This window comes from Mobula hypostoma, chromosome 21, assembly GCF_963921235.1.
Source record: "Mobula hypostoma chromosome 21, sMobHyp1.1, whole genome shotgun sequence".
Taxonomy (NCBI): Eukaryota; Metazoa; Chordata; class Chondrichthyes; order Myliobatiformes; family Myliobatidae; genus Mobula; species Mobula hypostoma.
This window is the reverse complement of record NC_086117.1, coordinates 45,937,106-45,950,887: the sequence shown is the minus strand read 5'-3', so window position 1 is coordinate 45,950,887 and position 13,782 is coordinate 45,937,106. Positions and strand designations below refer to the sequence as shown.

At 44.3% G+C, this 13,782-nt stretch overlaps 1 protein-coding gene across 1 annotated transcript; it reads right to left on the bottom strand.

Moving 5' to 3' along the window:
- Positions 1-580: 580 nt before the first annotated feature.
- On the bottom strand, positions 581-13,561 carry LOC134359983 (inter-alpha-trypsin inhibitor-like). The gene is made up of 5 exons (XM_063073912.1): positions 13,380-13,561; positions 8,997-9,063; positions 6,187-6,354; positions 3,176-3,352; positions 581-809 (listed from the first exon to the last, which is right to left on the bottom strand). Exons 1-5 carry the CDS (start codon positions 13,491-13,493, stop codon positions 784-786), a joined length of 552 nt encoding a protein of 183 aa, XP_062929982.1. The 5' UTR covers positions 13,494-13,561; the 3' UTR covers positions 581-783.
- Between the last annotated feature and the right edge of the window lie 221 nt (positions 13,562-13,782).

Below are 13,782 nucleotides of genomic sequence, written 5' to 3'. Positions count from 1 at the left end.
ACCCAGCAAATCACACTTGCCCACCATACAGCCACACACACAAAACAATGGGTTATTCACAGCCAACACTACAACATACAAATACTCCACCCAACAATCTCACCTTAAATAACCCTTCAAACTGTATACACACCACACAGACTACACACAATATGACCTACAGTGATTCACATTGCAGCCTGCAATCTACATAGCCAATGCAGGGCCCCGACCTGAAACACTGTCTACCTCTTTGTCTACACAAATGCTGCTTGACCTTCTGACTTCCTCCAGTAATTAGTTTTTGCTAAAATCTACATGTGCTATTTAACAAACTACTACATACACCCCTCCTCACACACCCTTCTCCACACAGAATGCAAAATCTATCCCTTAATAAATACCCACACTGAGCACAATAAACCATGCATTACACTCCATAAATGACAGACACACACCCCAAAACTTACAACCATCCATCCTACATACAATACACATCCTCACAACAAATTGTACACATACGATAAAAGCCCAGTACTTACCCTGTGTGGAACTGATTATTAAATATACAACATTTTGCATTTTGGAGACAGGCAACAGATTACTTTGATTATTTAAGTTTATTGGATCAATTGGTTAAAGAACATTGTCACTCTATTGAACATGAGCTCATGCAATTTCCGTGTTTCTGCCACTTGTTTTTAGGATCAGACTCACGGTCTCATTGTGAACGGTTGCTTTGAATCATTGTTTCTAATATTTACTTCTTGTGTTGCCCTTAAACTTTTATTTTTGTCTAAGCCTTCACTGTAACAGAAGCTCATCCTCCCCTGGAAAAAGAGAAAGAAATTATTTACCTTTGGGCTCACCACAGGCTGGACACAACAGTATGACACCTTGAAGGGTCCCCTCTGTGTTGTGAATATCTCTTGGCTCTCTGAGAAGCTCATTCCATTCAATGATACTGATTGACTTCTGTCTCAAATTACTTGTATTCATTTCAAAATTCACCTGCATTCATAATAAAACTATATACCAAGAATTAAACAGTGCAAAATATATTTCATTCAAGGTCATCACATTCAATAGTGTTAATTGATATTTTTAAAGCTACATCACCATTGTCACTCGTGACATCCCCCTGGGGATGATAATACACTATTTCAATGTGTGAGACTCTACCCCAGCTGATTCAGCCCTTCTGTGTACAGTAGCAGAAGAATCTCATTCAGTAGCTGTTCCCAATATACATTAATGATCTGGAAGAGGCAACCAAATGTAGTATATCTAAGTTTGCTGATCATACTAAATTGAGTGGAAAAGAAAATTGTGCAGATGATATGGAGAGTCTGCGGAAAGATATAGATAGGTTAAGCGAGTGGGCAAGGGTCTGGCAGATGGAGCACAATGTTGGTAAATGCGAGATCATCCACTTTGGAAGGAAAAATGGAAGATCAGATTATTATTTAAATGATAAAATATTGTAGCATGCTGCCGTGCAGAGGGACTTGGGAGTGCTTGTGCATGAATCACAGAAGGTTGCTTTACAGGTGCAGCAGGCTCTCAAGAAGACAAATGGAATGTTGGCCTTCATTGTTCAAGGAATTGGATTTAAGAGCAGCGAGGTTATGCTGCAACTGTACAGGGTACTGGTGGGGCCACATCTGGAGTACTGCGTGCAGTTCTGGTCTCCTTACTTGAGGAAGGACATACTGTCTTTGGAGGTGGTGCAGAGGAGGTTCACCAGGTTGATTCCAGAGATGAGGGGGATAGACTATGAGGAGAGATTGAGTTGCCTGGGACTGTACTCGCTGGAATTCAGAAGGATGAGAGGAGATCTTATAGAAACATATAAAATTATGAAAGGGATAGATAAGATAGAGGCAGGGAAGTTGTTTACCCAGGTAGGTTAGACTAGAACTAGCGGACATAGCCTCAAGGTTCGGGGGAGTAGATTTAGGAAGGAGATGAGCAGGAACTGCTTTTACCGAGGAGTGGTGAATCTGTGGAATTCTCCGCCCAATGAAGCAGTGGCTACCTCAGTAAATATTTTTAAGACAAGGTTGGATAGTTTTTTACATAGTAGGGGAATTAAGGGTTATGGGGAAGAGGCAGGTAGGTGGAGCTGTGTCCATGGCCTGATCAACCATGATCTTATTGAATGGTGGAGCAGGTCTGACAGGCCAGATGGCCTACTCCTGCCCAAATTTTTATGTTCTTATGATATCAGACTGTTGCCCTTCCCCAAAAAGCCTTTGCTTTGGCCACACCTGAGTTTCAGTGCATCTCTCAGCACGTACTGCTACAAGCCGGAATGTGCCATTCAGCAACACTCCTTAACGGTCATCTTGATGTGCTGGAAGACCAACAAGTGACCGAGGGCTACAGGTACATAGTTTGCTAGAAATGGTGACACAGCTAAACAGGACGGTGAAGAAGGCATGTGGCTCACTTGCTCTCATTGGCTGAGTCATGTTAGAGTTGTACATAGCACAGGTTAGGCCATACCAGGGATGTAGTGTGCAGTTTTGGCCATTAGACTATAACAAGGATGTCATTAAGCTGGAAGCAGTATGGATAGATTAATCTGGAGGTTTTCCTGGATTGGAGGGCTGGAGTTATAGGGAAAGACTGACTAGCTTGGGACTGTTAACGCCTGGAACATAGGAGGGTGAAGAGTGACCTTACAGTGGTTTATAAAAATGATGAGGAGCATAGAGAGGTTAGGTATTCACAGCCTTTTTTAGCCCCTGGTTGGGGGAGTCTAAAACTAGAGAGTATAGATTTAAGGTGAGAGGGGAAAGGTTTAACGGAGATCGGAGGGGAAATTTCTCACGCAGAAGGTGGTGGATATGTAGAATGAACTGCCGGGGAGGTGGTAGAGGTGGGTAATTACAATGTTTAAAACACATTTGCAGAGTACATGGACAGGAAAAGTTAGAGGGTAATGGTCCGAATGCAGACGCATTAGAAGAGATCAGATAGGTATCCTGATTGACAAGGACAAGATGGGTCTAGGGCCTGTTTCCATGCTGCAAACTATAGATCTATGAAAATACATCAGAGTTGGGACAGTGGCTAGAGATCTCGGGTTTGACCACATCCTACCCCATGGAGCTGAAGTAATCAGGGAAATGAGCTCTAAGCCACCATCAGCAGGAGCTCACGGGAACAAGAGACCATAAGGAACACTTACCACTTTCTGGGATGGGGTCACAATACTCCACGCACTCCTTTTCCGTGTAGAACTTGTTTCCGTTTCCTTCACACCCACCGTACACGAAACGGATACACTTGCCAATGTTGGAATCAAACGCCCAGAGATCAGTGCTCATTCTGCAAGAGCCAATTTTTATGGGCAACCTGCAGGCAGCTGTGACAAAGGAAGAGAAGAGGAACGAGAGGCAGGGTTGAGGGCAGTGGTGATATACTAATTAAAACTCCCAACAGAGGTCACTGTAACACCAGTGTGATCCCCACAGATTGTTACACAGAGACCATTTGGCCCCAAATATGGCCAGTTATTCACAATGAAACCCTAACAACATACATTTTTCACCACTGAGAAAGTGACGTCTTTACCAGGGGATGGAGAAATTGACACTTTTATAAACTTAATATTTTCTTGTTCTTACTGTACATCAAAGTCTGGTAGTCACTATGACGATGGTAACATTGGCTTTGTTAATGAAGGGTGTGGATATTCACCCTTACTTGTCAGACGTTGACTTGCTGTACCGGTAGGGCTCAGAAACAGGGAACAATTATTCTTTGAGATGCTGATGCAGAATGTCTGCACGGACCCAGCAATAAGCACAGTCTTCACAGAATGGCAATGTAAAGTTACTGGTTGGTCACCATTATTAGGGAGCTACTGGCACAATATCTGGTAAGGAATCAGGCCGAAGATCCATGCTCACCGATTATAAATCTGTATTTCCAGGTCTCTGTTCTACTGCACACCTCAGAGCTTTACCGTGCACTTTGTAATACAGGCTGGACACTTGCTGTTACAGAAAGATGGTGTCTGGCTGTTACTGTGAGTATATGGGAAAGGACTGTCATGGTCCAGTCTGTGAAGTCCGCATTCCGGTTCACGGTCCGGTCCATCGACCCTTGCTCCAGGTTTTCCTGTCTACCCTGTTTCTGTTCCTGTTGAGCTCTAATTGAGGCAGCTGATGCTAGTTGGGGCTGGCTGCATAAATACCTCCAGAGACCAGGGCGTGGTTGCTGGATTGTTCTTGTCCTTACTCCTTGTATCCCTTCCCCTGCCTTCTGTTTCCTCGCCTGTCTTGTACTCTCGCCTCGCCTGAAGTTCTTGTCTCGCCTTGCATTGCCTGAAGCCTTGCCTTGTCTTGCTGGTAACTCTCATCTCGTCTCGCCTGAAGTCTTGTCTTGGAGCCACCCTGTACCTAGCTCCCGTCCTGTCCCTTGCCTCCACTGGGTAAGCCAGGCCGTATTGCCGTTACCCTGCAGTAGGTCCTGTCCCTTCCTGCCTCTTGCCTCCGTCGGGTGGAGTACCGCACCCTGCCCAGGAGTACCGTGCCCTGCCCAAGAGGAGCTTCAAGACCTCAAGCCTCGCCCCTAGCCAAGCTTCAAGACCCCAAGCCTCAAGCCTCCGGTCTCCAGCCTCACCTCAAGCCTCCGGTCTCCAGCCTCACCTCAAGCCTCCGGTCTCCAGCCTCGCCTCAAGTCTCCGGTCTCCAGCCTCGCCCCAAGTCTGAAGACTCCAGCCTCATCCTGTCTGCCAGCCAAGTCACGTCCTTGCCTAGTTCTGCAGTCTGAACCACAGGCAAGACCCAGGTACTGGATCCTTGTCCAGTCTCTGGCTCGGAGTCCAAACCTGGGCTCCTAGCTCTCTTGTCCAGTCCTGTTCTGGGTTCCCACTTTTTGTGTCCATGTCCTAGCCCTCACACTGTATCCTAGTCCTGTCCCTCGTACTTCAGTGTCTGTGTCTTGCACTTGGGTCCGTTCCCAGCCACCTCCTTATGACAGAACGATCCAGCCAACCATGGACCCAGCGACACAGACACTATCATTTTCCACTTGCCACCCGAGGTTCCCTTCTATTAAATACCCTCCCACCCGCCCGGGTCATCCATAGTCTGGATAGCCCATTTGGTCACCAGGAGGCTCCCGTAGAGGGGGGGGATACTGTCATGGTCCGGTCTGTGAAGTCCACGTTCCAGTTCACAGTCCGGTCCATCGACCCTTGCTCCAGGTTTTCCTGTCTACCCTGTTTCTGTTCCTGTTGAGCTCTAATTGAGGCAGCTGATGCTAGTTGGGGCTGGCTGCATAAATACCTTCAGAGACCAGGGCATGGCTGCTGGATTGTTCTTGTCCTTACTCCTTGTATCCCTTCCCCTGTCTTCTGTTTCCTCGCCTGAAGCCTTGCCTTGGCTTGCCCTCTCGCCTCACCTGAATTTCTTGTCTCACCTTGCATTGCCTGAAGCCTTGCCTTGTCTTGCTGGTAACTTTCGCCTCATCTCGCCTGAGCCACCCTGTACCCTAGCTCCCTTCCTGTCCCTTGCCTCTGCTGGGTAAGTCAGACCACCTTGCCATTACCCTGCGATTGGTTCTGTCCCTTCCTGTCCCTTGCCTCCATCGGGTAAGCCAGGTCATCTTGCCGTTATCTACGGTTGGTTCTGTCCCTTCCTGTCCCTTGCCTCCGTCAGGTGGAGTACCGCGCCCTGCCCAGGAGGAGCTTCAAGACCCCAAGTCTCAAGCCTCGCCCCTAGCCAAGCTTCAAGACCCCAAGCCTCAAGCCTCTGGTCTCCAGCCTGGCCTCAAGTTTCTGGTCTCCAGCCTGGCCTCAAGTCTGAAGACTCCAGCCTTGTCCTGCCTGCCAGCCAAGTCACGTCCTTGCCCAGTTCTGGGGTCCGAGCCAGAAGCAAGACCCAGGTTCTGGGTCCTTGTCCTGTCTCTGGCTCGGAGTCCAAGCCCGGGCTCCTAGCTCTCTTGTCCAGTCCTGTTCCGAATTCCCAGTTTTCGTGTCCATGTCCTAGCCTTCACACTGTATCCTAGTCCTGTCCCTAGTACTTCAGTGTCTGTGTCTTGCACTTGGGTCCATTCCCAGCCACCTCCTTATGACAAGGACTCCCTCTGAGAGTTGATTATTATCTTTCTCTGCTTTTATAGATACAGGACTCTGCAATCACAATTACCCTGAGATGCTCACTGAGGGTTAGCTTGAGCTCAGTCACATACCTTCAGTTCGGCAGGTCTGTAGACACTCCCGTTCTGTTCGAAAATTATTCTTGTTTCCAGCACAACCACCATATTTAAATAGTTCACAGGCCATCGAGGTTTGGTTATAGAAGAACCGATGGAAAAGCATGAAGCACGGACCACTATCAGGCTCAAGTTGGCAGGATTCTTGATACAAAAGGAAATGAAAATTGTTAACATTAACAACTATACAAAATGTACAAACCAAATGTCACAGTGTTACGAAATTAGTCACCCAATGCCAAAATACTGAATTGTAGGAAGAACTACCTCCCACCACATCCCCTCAGTTTACTCCCAGGGATTAGGTTGAGGACTAGGAGCTCCAGCTACAGTCTTAGATGCAGAAGCTGGGGTTGCTCTGCCTGGAGTGAAGTAGGTCGAGAGAAGGTTTGATTGAGACCCTTTATGGTCTGAAATGGGAGAATTTATAATCGAAAATAAACCAATGGGCCAACAATTATAATCGCTTTGGTTCTCTCTTCACCAAGGGAGCAAAATATAACTTCCCAGAAACAGAAATCATCAGACCAAAAGTTTAATGAAAAAGGGGTCAGTAACCAGGGTGAAATTCTCTACTTGGCCACACTTGTGACCTGATTGATGCTGGACCATATGAGTCTTCTTCTGAGCAGACTGCTTGTTCTAAATATACACATTCCCCAGACTAGGTAAAGGGCCCTGAGAACTGCTTGTAAACCAAAGTTAAACCTCCTCATTCACCACTGTCCAGGGACCCAAACAGTCCTTCCAGCTCACACAACTTCTTCCAAACTTGTCTTCTGTAGCCAGTACGTCCAATGTGGCCTCCACTACATCAGGGAAACCAAATGTAGACTAGGCATCGATTTTGTGGAACACCTGTGCTCTGTCTGCAACAGCCACCTCGAGCTTCTGGTTGTATGTCCCTGAAAATGCCCTTCCCATTCCCACACCAACCTGCCTCTCCCCAGCCCTCTCCATGGCCATCCTTAGGCTCTTGTGTCTTCTTCCTGATCTGAGTAATGAGAAGAGGGCATGCACTGGAGGCACCACAGTTTGAAGATGTCTTTGATGGTAGTCTGGCTGGAATCTGAATCCCACTAGCTGAGAATGTACCTCTGACAACTCTCCAAAACGTTCCTCCACTCATCATAAATACATGTCCTATGGTATTGCCATTGCTGCCCTGGGCAGAATGTGCTGGCTGCCCACTCTAGCTACGTCTCTCATAATCTAGTACACTTTCATAAAGTTGCTTCTCAAGTTGTTCTAAAGACAAGAGCCCTAGCTCACTCAACCTTTCCTCCTAAGGCATTCTCTCTAATCCAGAGAGCATCATGCTAAACCTCCTCTGCAACCTTTCTAAAGCTTCCAAGTCCTTCTTGTAATAAGGTTCAAGAAGACAGTTCACCACTTTCTCAAGGGCAACTGGGCACAAGAAATTCAAAGCTAGCTCAACTTGCAAAGCCCACATCCCTAGACCAATTAGAACAAAATTACAAGGGAGAAAGCGGAATATGGAAGTAACCATTAGGGAATATATAATTCAAAGGGGAAATGTTGTTGAAAACAAATGTGGAACTAATGTTCCCTCTAATATGTAATGATCAGTGCATGCAAAAATCTTGTGCTGTGCAATTTTTTGCCCAGTGACAGCAATATGTGTGCACTGAATGTTTAAGTAAACCTGAAGCTATTCTAAGGATGATAATCGACCAAGTCAACTTTGTTGTTCATTGTTTAAAAGAAATAACATAATGCATATCAATGAGTCATTGCTGATGTCACATAAACATGCAAATAGTTCACTATTTATTGCACAAGTTCCAACGGTGCAACCGGCAAACTGAATGACTTCAAACTTGTGGATAAATAAACATGTCGCTGTTTGCAATCAGACGTTTTATTTCTAAGAACACTTTGCCTTTTCAACTTCCATATAGCAGAAGGGGGAGGGGGTAATATTTTGATAAATATTCATCAAAAGAAGTATACTTAACTTTGTCAGCGAGGTACAGGGTGACAACCTTTTGTCCGCAGTTTAAATTATTTTGTGCGCTGGTAACAAAAGATGTTTGCACGCGCACACCTTAGAGGGAACGTTGGTGGTGGAGACAGTATTCTCAAAGTATTTAAGAAGCATCTACAGTAGGGGGGTGGGGATGAGGAAGAGGATGAGGGGTGGAGGGGGGGTGGTGATGAAAGTTGGGGGGTGGCTGGGTTAAAGAGTCAAAATGTAATCGGCAACTGGTTGTATTGAATGTAATTTGTTGGTGTTGTAATAAAAAATTTAGTGATAAAAAAGAAGCATCTACAGTAGACAAGGACTTGGATCAATCCAGTTTTAAAGGCTGTGGACCAAGTGCTGGTAAGTGGAGTTGGTGGACTGAAGGCCCATGGCTGGGCCGAGTGACCGATGGCTCCACATTATGCTGCGGCTGGTCATCTGCCGGAAGCAGCACCAGGTAATCAAACCAGTGCTGTGCCAAAACAGTACTTAATCCCCTGCCTAGACCTGTGCCCAGTGTGGTGGTCAAAACACCTCATAATAATACTGCAACATGGTACTGGTTAATGCATACTCTGCATAATTACACTGGTTCTGTTCCATTTCTGCAGCCAGTGCCGTACCTGATGTGGCACCCAGCTCACTGTTGGCCAGTTCCCAGCACCGTGATCAGGGTGGCCCAGTGATCTCTCTGTCCTTGCATCCACTGTCCAAGGTGCTGATTTACTCCGTAACACCCCACCTCCCCTGATGTTGAGAGCAGTGATTCACCCTTTGCTGTATCCAGTGCTATACCCACCTTCATTTGCTTCAATGGCTCCAAAAGCAGACCCTTCCATGTCTGTCAACGCTCTCCTTGCACGAGCCTTGCATGAAAGAGGAATGAAAATGCCTTCAGATTTGATTAGACATTGATTCAGAAAATAATGCAAAAATATTGTTGTGTACAGTATTTAATATTTCAGTAATATTGTAAATATATTGCTTGATGAAGCAATTTTATTTTTCACATAATTCATTGCAGGTTATATGCAAATGTACATAGATGACATATGTCATTAGCCTATCACATCATAAGGGCGTTCGCCAGTAAAGAATGGAAAGTAAAAAGAAAGAAGGCATGTTTACCCCAGCTTCCCGGTTGTTTCTTTCAATTTGTTTCTGAAGTTACAAAACATAACAGTAGCAATGAGGAAATTTTAAACCTAACCTGAGACCCCTACCTACCTGTTGAAACACAGCACGTTCCTTCTTCAGAAGGGGAGACAGAGAGACATTTGAGTTTTTTTTAAAAAAGCACACCATGTTTATTTTTTCAGAAATGAGTGAAAAACGGTTGAGTTTAAAAAAAAGTCAGAAAACAGACAGAATTCATGGGTTCATAATCGGTGAGTACCGGGTGATAATGATAATAAATTTTAAAAAAGCAGAGATGGCTCATTACATCAGAAAGATAGATGTGTTTGAGTGCACAACAGATAACTGAGTGATGTATACTGAATGAATTGAGCAGTATTTTGAAGCAAATCAAACTAGTTTTGATTAGTTTCTGGAGTGAGAAAACATAACAAATATGAAGCATTTATTTGTTTCTTTTAAGTTGCTTCTTTCCCAAGAGCTGTAAAATACTCAGTCTTCATTTACAAACAAAATATTTTATAATAAGTAACTTGTTTGTGGAAAAACTCAAACAAGTTTACAAAGTTTCACAATGTTATATGACCAAGAACATGAACAAGCAATATGGAACATAATTCTGATCAGTTCCATAATGGGTTGAATGAGATTTTATAGCATTGCCCTATCGAACACTGGCTCAGCACACCTCCTGCCATCAATCCCTATAACCCCCTATTCTGTACATATGTCAGGTAGCCCAGAGATGGAAAACCTTATCAGTTACATCTCCCTTTGCCATCCCGTTCATTGCTACTTCAAAACCTTCAGACAGATTTATCAGCCATGAAACTGTTCAGTCACTTATCTTGGTGTTATTTGCTGAGATATACCTTGGGCGTATCATTTTTCTCAATTAACAGTGACATTTACAATTTTTCAATCTAAACAAAGAGTTTCCAAGCCCAGATAAATGTGAAAAATAATGTTAATCTCCAAAGTTTTCATCTGCTTCCATTGTAATTTTGGGAACAACCTCATCCCAGGAATTTGTCAGCCTTTGATGTCAATATGTTCAAAGTTCAAAGTAAATTTATTATCAAAGTGCGCTAATGTCACCATATACAACCCTGAGATTCATTTTCTTGCAGGCAATCATAGTAATTACAAGAAACACAATAGAATCAATGAAAGACGGCACTCAACAGGATGGACAACAACCAATATGAGGGGGAAACACAATAAACTGTGCAAATACGAAAAGAAAGAGAAAATAAAGAAATAATTAAAAATAATCAGTAAGTATTAAGAATGTGAGATGAAGATTCATTGAAAGTGAGTCTATAGATTGTGGGAACAGCTCTGCAATGGGGTGAGTGAAGATGACTAAAGCTACTCCCTTTGGCTCAAGAGCCTGATGGCTGAGGGGTGAGAATTGTTCCTGAACCTGGTAGTGCAGATGTTGAGGTTCCTGTATCTCCTCCCTTACAGCAGCATGGCCTGAGTGGTGGGGGTCCTTGATGATGGATGCTTCTTTGCTGCAGCAGTGCTCCATGTAAATATGCACAATGGTGGGGAGGGCTACAACTGTGATGGACTGGGCAGCATCCACTACTTTCTGGAGGTTTTTCCAACCAAAGGCATTGGCGCTTCCATGCCAGGCCTCGATGCAACTGATCAATATCCTCTCTTCCACATATCTGTAGAAGTTTGTCAAAGTTTTAGATGACATGCCAAATCTTTGCAAATTTCTAAGAAAGTAGAAGCATTGCAGTTCTTTCATCGTGATCACACCTACATGCTGGACCCACGACAGAAGCTCTGGAATGATAACACTGAGGTTATCCAGGTTGTGGTTGTTTTACTTACAGAGGATTTGGTAAATCCCTTGTTGTAATTGTTTTTTAATGCTTTAGTAAAATATTAGTTGAATTAATGCAAGACTAAAATCATATGTTTTACTGACATACAAGTTGTATTTTTAACAAACACATGTACAAGGGGTGATTGATAAGTTTGTGGCCTAAGGTAGAAGGAGTCAATTTTAGAGAGCTGTATAACTCATCTCCTTCTACCTTAGGCCACAAACTTATCAATCGTCCCTGCTGTGGACCACCTGGAGGTCCAAGTCACTCTCGTTACATGCACGTGCAGTTCAACTCTTTGAGTGATAATGCAGAAAGTTTGAAGTTAATAACTCATCACCTTCTACCTTAGGCCACGAACTTATCAACCACCCCTGCTGTGGACTACTTCTACAAAGAAGGGATCTGTATGCTCCACGACCGCTGGACTAAGTGTGTACATGTAGGAGGGGACTATGTTGAAAAATAAATGTGCTAGGTTTTCTAAAATTGACTCCTTCTACATTAGGCCACAAACTTATCAATCACCCCTCGTATTTTTCACAATATGTGGTGTTGGTCTCCACCTACTGAAGGAAAAGCAGTATAGCAGGTCCAATTTTCATTTCTCATTGGCTAAGTGTTAGTACATTACACATTTACTGTGACTGTGTAACTTTTTATTGGTTCCTTCTTATCTCAGGAATTTAACTCAATTGAAGAATAAAGGTGACAGGCACTGCAAAAGCGCCATCTTTGTTTCCTTTTTTCTTTATTTCTTTGTTCCTTTTTTCTCCTCTCAGTTTCATAAGCTCTCTATCTGCTCCTTCGTTTAAACTTTAAGACAAACAATTACGAAGCAACAAGTATTTACTCATTCTTGGACTCCCAAAGGAACCTGGGTATCAGAAAAATCATCAGATCCCACACCCACTTCTGAGTTCTGACAAACGATCCTTGGCATTCTCTCTCCACAGAAGCTGTCTTCCCTCTGCGTAGTTCAAGGATTTTATGTCTGTAATTGAACATGAGTTTCCTTGGGGTGAGCCAATAGAGGCTTGGACTAGTGTTGTTGTTTGTTTGATCTTTGGGCTCACAGTAAGGTTGTGTTTGCTCTCATGTGCACTCAGCAGACTGGAAGAAAATAAACTTCCTAAAAGTTGAAACTCAGCCTCAACCTCTTCTGAGTGTTGAAGTGTAACCCCATCGTGTTCCCGCTGCCCCCGGACAGTGATGCTGCACAGCGTAACCCCTTCGTGGTACACAGCCGCAACATCCCCCACAGCTCTGATTAATCCTAAACTAATCACAGGACAACTTCCAACCACCACTTAACCAACCCAGTATGTCTTTGCACTGTGGGAAGGAACAGGAGCACCCGGAAAAATCCACAGGGAGAATGTGCAGACGCTCCTTACAGAACGGCACCACAATTGAACGGCAAACTCTGGAAAGCCCCAAGCTGTAATAGTGCCGTGCTCACTATGCTACTGTAGTTATCGCATGTAAGCACCGATCAATGCCACTGCTCAGCCCAAAGCTACACCAATCAAAGCAACCCACTTACCCGGTTTACCAGAGTTATTGCATTAACTATATCTCTGGGACAGAATCAGAATATTATCTAATTTATTATCACTGGGCTTGTCATTCCCAAACCCAGTGTACCAGAGTTAGTGCGTTAACGACTTTTCCATAGGGCAGATGCCCAAGAAGCGGTGAGAAATATCGCCATCATACCAGCACATTCATTACAGCATCAACTTAACTTACTGAGCACAGTGTACATGACTTACTGAATAAGCTGCCAACTTCATCCCATCTGTCAAATTACTATATCAATTACAATCTCTTAAACCAGCACCTCAGGGTTAGTTAAATTAACCAACACCCAGAGCACCAGAATAAAACAAGCATACTACTTGCAATAACTACTGGCCCTTATACAGCATTAATCTCAGTGCCTAACTCTGCTGTTCCAGACTTACAGACGTCATTATGATCCCAGAACCATGGGGTACCAGAGTTCCTACAACAACTGCAAGACAATGACAACAGTGATGGCCTTAACATAGCTCCTAAGCCTAGTGGACCAAAGTTAATGCATTAACTGCTGTTTCTGAGCCCAATATATCAGTCACAGCACTATCTGTGGTCATTTACCCAGTGTACAACTACAGTTCATGAGCCCACATCCCTGAGTTCAGTCTGGCTTGGATTACCTGATTCTCATTAAAGTTCGCCCATAGTAGAAGATCAGCATTTGTTTTCCGTGGGGCTGCTGTCCCTGTGCCCAACAGCTGCACGGCAAGGAGAAGGCACAGAGTGCACCACATTCTGCTGGTCTGCTCCAAAGTAACACAGCTACGTGGTTCTGCCTGGAGTTATCAGACAGACGATGTCCCAATCCCGGTGTGTGTGGAACAGTGACAGCTCAAAGGTCCATGTTGACATTATTTTGTTATTCATTAATCACAACTTGATGGATTTACTCAGAAACCACTAGAACCCTTGAGTGGGCACATTAACTGGTCTGAGCTTGGAATATCAGCGGCGGATCAGAGAATGAGTGAGTTGGAGAATTAGACTATGTGATGGACTGAGCTCTGTGCAGGTTATTACTTG

What these genes read in the sequence shown, in the direction of transcription:
- LOC134359983 (XM_063073912.1), bottom strand. Translation starts at nt 13,493, where the DNA reads ATGTGGTGCACTCTGTGCCTTCTCCTTGCCGTGCAGCTGTTGGGCACA. An exon ending in ACAGACCTGCCGAACTGAAG is followed by an intron (nt 3,353 to 6,186) that starts GTATGTGACTGA and finishes CCTTTGTCACAG; the next exon opens with CTGCCTGCAGGTTGCCCATA. An exon ending in TGACCCCATCCCAGAAAGTG is followed by an intron (nt 810 to 3,175) that starts GTAAGTGTTCCT and finishes CTCTTTTTCCAG; the next exon opens with GGGAGGATGAGCTTCTGTTA.